The 10,952-nt window shown below is 58.4% G+C and overlaps 1 protein-coding gene across 1 annotated transcript in view; it reads right to left on the reverse strand.

The window, feature by feature from the left end:
- Positions 1-10,952, reverse strand: part of FBXO42 (F-box protein 42) — a 22,061-nt gene that overhangs the window by 3,923 nt on the left and 7,186 nt on the right. The window contains exons 4-8 of the mRNA XM_018574046.1: positions 10,671-10,805; positions 7,850-8,003; positions 2,842-2,952; positions 2,518-2,614; positions 2,223-2,279 (exon numbers count right to left, since the gene is read on the reverse strand). Of these exons, the coding sequence (XP_018429548.1) occupies positions 2,223-2,279; positions 2,518-2,614; positions 2,842-2,952; positions 7,850-8,003; positions 10,671-10,805 (554 nt within the window). The remainder of the gene's footprint in view (positions 1-2,222; positions 2,280-2,517; positions 2,615-2,841; positions 2,953-7,849; positions 8,004-10,670; positions 10,806-10,952) is intronic.

A 10,952-nucleotide genomic window follows, 5' to 3' on the forward strand; every position in this document is an offset into this window, starting at 1 on the left:
AAAAAAAAAATAATAAATAAAAAAAAGAAAAGTAACACATAAAAAAATAAAATAAAATAAAAGCCACATATAAAAAAAGGGGAAAAAACCCCCCAAAATGTTTAACTCCCCCACCCCACGTTTACGCGCCTATAAACGTAAATACGCGTCCGGTGCCCCAGCGCGCAAAAATTACAATTGCGCTACACATGTTACATATCGCCGCGAACGTCGCAGTGAGAGCAATCATTTTAGGGCCATCAATCACTGATAACACTAAACTGATGAGCGGTAACAGCTTTTAAAGCGTCGCCTATGGCCAATTTTGGGTATTATCGTTTTTTGAGGTTTCGCGCGCGCACGCAATTTTAAGGCTTGACATGTTTAGTGTCTTTTTACCCGACGTGACCCCATCTTTTATATTTTACCAAAAAATTGGGTAATAATAAATGTTTTATCATTTAATATAGGGGAAACTGTTTTTTTTTTTTAAATTTCGGTAATTTTTCCTTAATATAGTAAAAAAATAAAACCCCCAGTGGTGAATAAATACCACCAAAAGAAAGCTCTATCTGTCCCCAAAAAAGGGTATAAAATTCATTTCAGTACAGCGCTGCATGACGGAATAAATGTCAGTTAAAGTACCGTGGCGCTGAATACTGAAAAATGGCCTGGATGGGAAGGGGGTTTAACACCGCGGATGTCAACTGGTTAAAGGTAACGTGCCGAACCCAATGCCCAAATACACTGAACCCCTCACACGGAACCAACCCGATCCCTAGCAATACACATAATAAAATCCCTAAATTATGAAAGATTGGTTACAATATTACTCCTTTTATACTCAACACTCACCTCATCCAGATGTGGGGATCCTCTATGCCAGGGATGGCCAGACTCCGCCCCTCCAGCTGCGGTGGAACTACAAATCCCATGATGCATCTCTCTCCGGGAGTCATGTCTGTGGCTGTGAGAATCTTGCAAAGCCTCATGGGATTCGTAGTTCCACCCACAGCTGGAGGGCCGGCCACCCCTGCTCCATGCAGACAGCATGCCGAGGTCCCAGCACCAGAATGAATGGCTGTGTCACTACTCTTGCTGGTGCACAGCGTGGCCGGGCAGCTGAAAGGACGACGAGATGGAGCCCACAGAAGACGACACTTCGTGTGTACGGACTGGCTCAGCATTTCCCCATTTAATGTCCGGATATTCTCTGCAGAGTAACAATGTCACTCCAGTAAAAGAATAGACACCGGCACTGCAAAGAAAGTTCAGTGCGTGTTTATTGACGTACTAGATGCACTCTATACAACGTTTCGGGGTCTCACAGGATCCCCTTCATCAGGCAAACAAGTGATAAGTATGAACGCTGGCCATCGGCTAGCCTGGATTTGTGGGAGGAGCCTGTGCCTTTAAAAAGGAGAACTACAAGGTCAGGGCTTTTCCCCATAGTTCTCCTTAGGGTAACAAACTAGCGTCCTCCTGTCACCCTAGGCTCAGTATATAGGGAGCTGCAGCTCGCGGTATGCTGAGACGCCGCAGCTGAAGCGGATCCCGACAATTATGCCGGGATCCGCCCAGCTGCGTGACTGACAGCTGGCTCTGCCTATCTAGAGGCAGAGCCAGCTGTACCCGCCCCCTCCCCCGTCCTTTCCGCCAGTCAGCGCCTGGAGGATCGAAGCGGAGAATCCAGCCCCTCCCCTGTCAAGGAGAGAGAGCAGCAGTGAGCGGTCTTTATTACAGGAGGGGGCGGAGACAAGACCAGTCACCCTGCACAAGGAGAGAGAGCCGCAGTGAGCGGTCTTTATTACAGGAGGGGGCGGAGACAAGACCAGTCACCCTGTACAAGGAGAGAGAGCAGCAGTGACTGGTCTGTATTACAGGAGGGGGCGGAGACAAGACCAGTCACCCTGCACAAGGAGAGAGAAGAGCAGTGAGCGGTCTTTATTACAGGAGGGGGCGGAGACAAGACCAGTCACCCTGCACAAGGAGAGAGAAGAGCAGTGACCGGTCTTTATTACAGGAAGCTCCAGGTCTCACCTTGTATTACTGCACAGATCTGGAAGAAATACAAAGCTCAGCAAGATCCAAGAAGAATACACAGGACTCCTGTATGAGGACAATGTCCCGGAGTTGAGCAGTAAGTAGCCCCGAGGCATTGTGGGGCATTACATGTCATCATGTTTTCATCACACGTGGCACGACTGTGCGTGTGGGTGGGAGAGGTATCAGTGTCTACTCACAGCATTTGGTCCTCCGCAGCCGCCCAGGATGAGAATGGTCTCGCCGTCGATAACAATCTGGGAGGAGGAGGAAGAGGAAGCCGTTAGGACAGACAGACGAAGGAATAAAATGTAACTGAAGTGTGAACAGGAAGCGGAGAAGCAGCAGACGGGGCCGTGGGAGGATCTGCATGCGGCTTTGCAGGAGACCCTTTGCGATGCTCGGGGTTCTCTCCCTTGTCGGGCGTCTCAGATCAGCCGAGGCAGCAAGGCATGCTGGGAGCCGGACGCCTGTCATAAGATGAGGGACTGTTACCTGAGACTGTCCTCCCCGGGGGAAAGGGCACGGCCCAGAAATAGCCGGCTTGGACCACGACCACTGCTCCATATCGAGGGCCCAGACGTCGTTGCTCCTGCGGAAGAGATGAAGACTGTTATAGGAGCGCGTTGCTGTACAAGTCGCCGATACAATGAGAAGGAAGATCACTAATCTGCTCCGACCAGAGAGAACGCAGGCGAGCTCGTCCTCCTCTCTGCAGTGCACAGAAAAGAAGGGACAGCGGGTCCTGGAGACATACGGGGGAGGGGGATAGAGCGGATCAGCACCGCTACGGCAGGGGAGAAGTACAAAATAACTCACATCTGCCGAGACCCGAGAGAGCCCCCGAAAACGATCATCTTGTCTCCAATAACGCAGGAGGAGTGGCCGGCCATGGGTGGAGGACCGTGCGTGGTGACTATGCAGTTCCACCTGTAGGAGACAGAAAAAGTCCTCGGATAAATACGACAAATCATATGACTTGTTCCTCTATAATGTCCCGCAGATTACTCAAGAATCCATAGACAAGCAGACAGGAAGATGGCGGGACGACGGAGGAAGCGTCAGATAGAGCGGAGGAGGAAGCAGCGTGCCAGGTCAGAGAGAGCGGAGGAGGAAGCAGCGTGCCTGGTCAGAGAGAGCGGAGGAGGAAGCAGCGTGCCTGGTCAGAGAGAGCGGAGGAGGAGGCAGCGTGACTGGTCAGAGAGCGGAAGAGGAGGCAGCGTGCCTGGTCAGAGAGAGCGGAGGAGGAGGCAGCGTGACTGGTCAGAGAGAGCGGAGGAGGAAGCAGCGTGCCTGGTCAGAGAGAGCGGAGGAGGAAGCAGCGTGCCTGGTCAGAGAGAGCGGAGGAGGAAGCAGCGTGCCTGGTCAGAGAGAGCGGAGGAGGAAGCAGCGTGCCTGGTCAGAGAGAGCGGAGGAGGAAGCAGCGTGCCTGGTCAGAGAGAGCGGAGGAGGAAGCAGCGTGCCTGGTCAGAGAGAGCGGAGGAGGAAGCAGCGTGCCTGGTCAGAGAGAGCGGAGGAGGAAGCAGCGTGCCTGGTCAGAGAGAGCGGAGGAGGAAGCAGCGTGCCTGGTCAGAGAGAGCGGAGGAGGAAGCAGCGTGCCTGGTCAGAGAGAGCGGAGGAGGAAGCAGCGTGCCTGGTCAGAGAGAGCGGAGGAGGAAGCAGCGTGCCTGGTCAGAGAGAGCGGAGGAGGAAGCAGCGTGCCTGGTCAGAGAGAGCGGAGGAGGAAGCAGCGTGCCTGGTCAGAGAGAGCGGAGGAGGAAGCAGCGTGCCTGGTCAGAGAGAGCGGAGGAGGAAGCAGCGTGCCTGGTCAGAGAGAGCGGAGGAGGAAGCAGCGTGCCTGGTCAGAGAGAGCGGAGGAGGAAGCAGCGTGCCTGGTCAGAGAGAGCGGAGGAGGAAGCAGCGTGCCTGGTCAGAGAGAGCGGAGGAGGAAGCAGCGTGCCTGGTCAGAGAGAGCGGAGGAGGAAGCAGCGTGCCTGGTCAGAGAGAGCGGAGGAGGAAGCAGCGTGCCTGGTCAGAGAGAGCGGAGGAGGAAGCAGCGTGCCTGGTCAGAGAGAGCGGAGGAGGAAGCAGCGTGCCTGGTCAGAGAGAGCGGAGGAGGAAGCAGCGTGCCTGGTCAGAGAGAGCGGAGGAGGAAGCAGCGTGCCTGGTCAGAGAGAGCGGAGGAGGAAGCAGCGTGCCTGGTCAGAGAGAGCGGAGGAGGAAGCAGCGTGCCTGGTCAGAGAGAGCGGAGGAGGAAGCAGCGTGCCTGGTCAGAGAGAGCGGAGGAGGAAGCAGCGTGCCTGGTCAGAGAGAGCGGAGGAGGAAGCAGCGTGCCTGGTCAGAGAGAGCGGAGGAGGAAGCAGCGTGCCTGGTCAGAGAGAGCGGAGGAGGAAGCAGCGTGCCTGGTCAGAGAGAGCGGAGGAGGAAGCAGCGTGCCTGGTCAGAGAGAGCGGAGGAGGAAGCAGCGTGCCTGGTCAGAGAGAGCGGAGGAGGAAGCAGCGTGCCTGGTCAGAGAGAGCGGAGGAGGAAGCAGCGTGCCTGGTCAGAGAGAGCGGAGGAGGAAGCAGCGTGCCTGGTCAGAGAGAGCGGAGGAGGAAGCAGCGTGCCTGGTCAGAGAGAGCGGAGGAGGAAGCAGCGTGCCTGGTCAGAGAGAGCGGAGGAGGAAGCAGCGTGCCTGGTCAGAGAGAGCGGAGGAGGAAGCAGCGTGCCTGGTCAGAGAGAGCGGAGGAGGAAGCAGCGTGCCTGGTCAGAGAGAGCGGAGGAGGAAGCAGCGTGCCTGGTCAGAGAGAGCGGAGGAGGAAGCAGCGTGCCTGGTCAGAGAGAGCGGAGGAGGAAGCAGCGTGCCTGGTCAGAGAGAGCGGAGGAGGAAGCAGCGTGCCTGGTCAGAGAGAGCGGAGGAGGAAGCAGCGTGCCTGGTCAGAGAGAGCGGAGGAGGAAGCAGCGTGCCTGGTCAGAGAGAGCGGAGGAGGAAGCAGCGTGCCTGGTCAGAGAGAGCGGAGGAGGAAGCAGCGTGCCTGGTCAGAGAGAGCGGAGGAGGAAGCAGCGTGCCTGGTCAGAGAGAGCGGAGGAGGAAGCAGCGTGCCTGGTCAGAGAGAGCGGAGGAGGAAGCAGCGTGCCTGGTCAGAGAGAGCGGAGGAGGAAGCAGCGTGCCTGGTCAGAGAGAGCGGAGGAGGAAGCAGCGTGCCTGGTCAGAGAGAGCGGAGGAGGAAGCAGCGTGCCTGGTCAGAGAGAGCGGAGGAGGAAGCAGCGTGCCTGGTCAGAGAGAGCGGAGGAGGAAGCAGCGTGCCTGGTCAGAGAGAGCGGAGGAGGAAGCAGCGTGCCTGGTCAGAGAGAGCGGAGGAGGAAGCAGCGTGCCTGGTCAGAGAGAGCGGAGGAGGAAGCAGCGTGCCTGGTCAGAGAGAGCGGAGGAGGAAGCAGCGTGCCTGGTCAGAGAGAGCGGAGGAGGAAGCAGCGTGCCTGGTCAGAGAGAGCGGAGGAGGAAGCAGCGTGCCTGGTCAGAGAGAGCGGAGGAGGAAGCAGCGTGCCTGGTCAGAGAGAGCGGAGGAGGAAGCAGCGTGCCTGGTCAGAGAGAGCGGAGGAGGAAGCAGCGTGCCTGGTCAGAGAGAGCGGAGGAGGAAGCAGCGTGCCTGGTCAGAGAGAGCGGAGGAGGAAGCAGCGTGCCTGGTCAGAGAGAGCGGAGGAGGAAGCAGCGTGCCTGGTCAGAGAGAGCGGAGGAGGAAGCAGCGTGCCTGGTCAGAGAGAGCGGAGGAGGAAGCAGCGTGCCTGGTCAGAGAGAGCGGAGGAGGAAGCAGCGTGCCTGGTCAGAGAGAGCGGAGGAGGAAGCAGCGTGCCTGGTCAGAGAGAGCGGAGGAGGAAGCAGCGTGCCTGGTCAGAGAGAGCGGAGGAGGAAGCAGCGTGCCTGGTCAGAGAGAGCGGAGGAGGAAGCAGCGTGCCTGGTCAGAGAGAGCGGAGGAGGAAGCAGCGTGCCTGGTCAGAGAGAGCGGAGGAGGAAGCAGCGTGCCTGGTCAGAGAGAGCGGAGGAGGAAGCAGCGTGCCTGGTCAGAGAGAGCGGAGGAGGAAGCAGCGTGCCTGGTCAGAGAGAGCGGAGGAGGAAGCAGCGTGCCTGGTCAGAGAGAGCGGAGGAGGAAGCAGCGTGCCTGGTCAGAGAGAGCGGAGGAGGAAGCAGCGTGCCTGGTCAGAGAGAGCGGAGGAGGAAGCAGCGTGCCTGGTCAGAGAGAGCGGAGGAGGAAGCAGCGTGCCTGGTCAGAGAGAGCGGAGGAGGAAGCAGCGTGCCTGGTCAGAGAGAGCGGAGGAGGAAGCAGCGTGCCTGGTCAGAGAGAGCGGAGGAGGAAGCAGCGTGCCTGGTCAGAGAGAGCGGAGGAGGAAGCAGCGTGCCTGGTCAGAGAGAGCGGAGGAGGAAGCAGCGTGCCTGGTCAGAGAGAGCGGAGGAGGAAGCAGCGTGCCTGGTCAGAGAGAGCGGAGGAGGAAGCAGCGTGCCTGGTCAGAGAGAGCGGAGGAGGAAGCAGCGTGCCTGGTCAGAGAGAGCGGAGGAGGAAGCAGCGTGCCTGGTCAGAGAGAGCGGAGGAGGAAGCAGCGTGCCTGGTCAGAGAGAGCGGAGGAGGAAGCAGCGTGCCTGGTCAGAGAGAGCGGAGGAGGAAGCAGCGTGCCTGGTCAGAGAGAGCGGAGGAGGAAGCAGCGTGCCTGGTCAGAGAGAGCGGAGGAGGAAGCAGCGTGCCTGGTCAGAGAGAGCGGAGGAGGAAGCAGCGTGCCTGGTCAGAGAGAGCGGAGGAGGAAGCAGCGTGCCTGGTCAGAGAGAGCGGAGGAGGAAGCAGCGTGCCTGGTCAGAGAGAGCGGAGGAGGAAGCAGCGTGCCTGGTCAGAGAGAGCGGAGGAGGAAGCAGCGTGCCTGGTCAGAGAGAGCGGAGGAGGAAGCAGCGTGCCTGGTCAGAGAGAGCGGAGGAGGAAGCAGCGTGCCTGGTCAGAGAGAGCGGAGGAGGAAGCAGCGTGCCTGGTCAGAGAGAGCGGAGGAGGAAGCAGCGTGCCTGGTCAGAGAGAGCGGAGGAGGAAGCAGCGTGCCTGGTCAGAGAGAGCGGAGGAGGAAGCAGCGTGCCTGGTCAGAGAGAGCGGAGGAGGAAGCAGCGTGCCTGGTCAGAGAGAGCGGAGGAGGAAGCAGCGTGCCTGGTCAGAGAGAGCGGAGGAGGAAGCAGCGTGCCTGGTCAGAGAGAGCGGAGGAGGAAGCAGCGTGCCTGGTCAGAGAGAGCGGAGGAGGAAGCAGCGTGCCTGGTCAGAGAGAGCGGAGGAGGAAGCAGCGTGCCTGGTCAGAGAGAGCGGAGGAGGAAGCAGCGTGCCTGGTCAGAGAGAGCGGAGGAGGAAGCAGCGTGCCTGGTCAGAGAGAGCGGAGGAGGAAGCAGCGTGCCTGGTCAGAGAGCGCGGAGGAGGAAGCAGCGTGCCTGGTCAGAGAGAGCGGAGGAGGAAGCAGCGTGCCTGGTCAGAGAGAGCGGAGGAGGAAGCGGCGCTGACTGAGAGAAGAGAATGCGTCTCGGCTCAGATTATAGGTTGGCCTGACTGAAGGGGGCTGAAAGTTGTGTTAAGAAGGTTTCAGGGGCAGGAAAGTGGTAAACAGTGTATGCAAACAGCCCCCGAGATGGGGAGAGGTGGGGGGGAAGATGAAGCATGATATACGCATATAATGCACCTTCAGGGGGACACATTGTGGGGATGAGGACTGTAGGGACTGAGCTGCGATCCCGGTCAGGGAGGATTATACACAGAAGCGACAGGCTGGGGAAGGCTCAGACATTGTACACGGAGGACGCCGGGCCGCGTACACGCAACATACATGGAACATACGCGCACAGCATCTGTATTACCAGTTCTTAGACGGCGAGTACGTGTGGATCTCATCGAAAAATCGCTCCGGCTGATGTAAGGGGTACGGGCTGGGGCGAGTCCAACCGCCAAACAGAACCAGCAGCTCCTTGTAGACAACCAGCGTGGCCCCGGCCTTGGGAGAGGGGTAGGAACCTGTGAGCCACCCCCTCCACATACACATTCACCCAGGCAAGGTGATACACCGCCACCCCCTCCACATACACATTCACCCAGGCAAGGTGATACACCGCCACCCCCTCCACATACACATTCACCCAGGCAAGGTGATACACCGCCACCCCCTCCACATACACATTCACCCAGGCAAGGTGATACACCACTACCCCCTCCACACATACACATTCAACCGGGCAGGACTGGAGTCACTGGTCCCAGAAGATTCCCAGCAGCACACTCCAGGACCAAGGGGTCCATTTGGCCCCTGTACAATGCGTGAGTTCACCAGGTCCGCAGTGACCCCTGACCCCGTACAAAGCGTCAGGCCCGGCATGAACACGCGCACATTGTTCAGCCTGTAGGGTGACATCTGCTCCGGGGGACAGGATACGCCACTTCCTGGAGACTCCGTACCACAGAGCAGGATTTCCCGCACTCCCCTCCCCGGTGAAAGGCGATTCCGGGGATTCTCATGGAGACGCCTCCGAGTCCAGACGCCGGCACAGCACCGAAGAAGCCCCAACAAGACACCTGCCAGGTGCCCCCTGTGGCCGGGGTTCTCTCATTGCCGTGTCACAGTGACACCTGAGCACATGTTAGAACACGGGCCATCTGGGCATTCTTCCAGGCTGAATGAGCTCATCCATGAGAAGCTGCCTGTGGCCCTGTCCTAGGAGGAGAGAGCAGGGTGGGATGGTGGCAGGGGCCCCTCCCGTGGGATACCTCGGTGCAGCACATTCTCAGGGTACAAGCTGGGAATTCCCATTACTGGAGGAGAGGAGAATGCAGAGCGGCTCCGGGATCAGGAGAGGCAGATAGTTGTCTTCTCATGGCGGCACATGTTCCCGCAGGCTCAGCCCACTGACATGTCTGTATATGGAAGCAGTGCAGAGACTCAGCTACATTGGCCCCGGGAATACATTGGGGTCCTCAGCTGGGGGCGCTGCAAGAATGTCACTCCTCAAACATGTGACCAGCATTGTGGTAAAAGGACCTAACCCCCCCCAAAATTAGGGTGTCTTTGCTGGTCAGTTCACTCCAGAGCCAAGCAGGCCGAGTACCCTCTACACACTGCGTGAGGATACAATCTGCTCCCCTGCAGATACCCGGTACTTCCAGATATGGCCGAGCAGGTGACCCCATTACATATATGGATGGCTAAGCAGGTGACCCGTCCCAGGTATGGGGGGGGAGCAGGTGACCCTTCCCAGGTATGGGGGAGCATGTGACCCATTATTCCAAGGTATGGGGGGGAGCAGGTGACCCTTCCCAGGTATGGGGGAGCAGGTGACCCTTCCCAGATATGGGGGAGCAGGTGACCCTTCCCAGATATGGGGGAGCAGGTGACCCTTCCCAGATATGGGGGAGCAGGTGACCCTTCCCAGATATGGGGGAGCAGGTGACCCTTCCCAGATATGGGGGAGCAGGTGACCCTTCCCAGATATGGGGGAGCAGGTGACCCTTCCCAGATATGGGGGAGCAGGTGACCCTTCCCAGATATGGGGGAGCAGGTGACCCTTCCCAGATATGGGGGAGCAGGTGACCCTTCCCAGATATGGGGGAGCAGGTGACCCTTCCCAGATATGGGGGAGCAGGTGACCCTTCCCAGATATGGGGGAGCAGGTGACCCTTCCCAGATATGGGGGAGCAGGTGACCCTTCCCAGATATGGGGGAGCAGGTGACCCTTCCCAGATATGGGGGAGCAGGTGACCCTTCCCAGATATGGGGGAGCAGGTGACCCTTCCCAGATATGGGGGAGCAGGTGACCCTTCCCAGATATGGGGGAGCAGGTGACCCTTCCCAGATATGGGGGAGCAGGTGACCCTTCCCAGATATGGGGGAGCAGGTGACCCTTCCCAGATATGGGGGAGCAGGTGACCCTTCCCAGATATGGGGGAGCAGGTGACCCTTCCCAGATATGGGGGAGCAGGTGACCCTTCCCAGATATGGGGGAGCAGGTGACCCTTCCCAGATATGGGGGAGCAGGTGACCCTTCCCAGATATGGGGGAGCAGGTGACCCTTCCCAGATATGGGGGAGCAGGTGACCCTTCCCAGATATGGGGGAGCAGGTGACCCTTCCCAGATATGGGGGAGCAGGTGACCCTTCCCAGATATGGGGGAGCAGGTGACCCTTCCCAGATATGGGGGAGCAGGTGACCCTTCCCAGATATGGGGGAGCAGGTGACCCTTCCCAGATATGGGGGAGCAGGTGACCCTTCCCAGATATGGGGGAGCAGGTGACCCTTCCCAGATATGGGGGAGCAGGTGACCCTTCCCAGATATGGGGGAGCAGGTGACCCTTCCCAGATATGGGGGAGCAGGTGACCCTTCCCAGATATGGGGGAGCAGGTGACCCTTCCCAGATATGGGGGAGCAGGTGACCCTTCCCAGATATGGGGGAGCAGGTGACCCTTCCCAGGTATGGGGGGAGCAGGTGACCCTTCCCAGGTATGGGGAAGTATGTCACATGATGAGAGGCGGAGGTGCTGGTATCATAACAGCTGCAGATCATCCAATGTAACCTCAGATTCTCCTCATCTGACAATATCACATGACCAGCCTGATGCACCATCTGCAGGAAAGCTCCCCAATTCCCCCCAGCACGGTGACGCAGTATAGTCCGCGGTAACAATTCACTCACCGGAGGCCAAAGGTCGGATCCACTCCTTGCTATTCAGGTCGAGCCGCCACAGATCATTGAACGCCGCGTTACAGCTGCTCTGCGTGCAGCCGCCAAACACGTACATGGACTGGTTGGAGTCGTAGTAGCAAGCACCTGAGCGGGGAAACAAGAGTACACGTCATCCCCCATGCCATACAACGCGTCCACTGAAATGACTGGCCTAGCATTGTCCGAGATGGGTGGGACTTTCCCTGAGCAACACATTAGCTTTTCACATTTCAGTGAAAAAAAAAAAAAAAA

Source organism: Nanorana parkeri, unplaced genomic scaffold (genome assembly GCF_000935625.1).
Source record: "Nanorana parkeri isolate BGI_ZX_2015 unplaced genomic scaffold, ASM93562v1 scaffold2694, whole genome shotgun sequence".
Classification (NCBI taxonomy): domain Eukaryota; kingdom Metazoa; phylum Chordata; class Amphibia; order Anura; family Dicroglossidae; genus Nanorana; species Nanorana parkeri.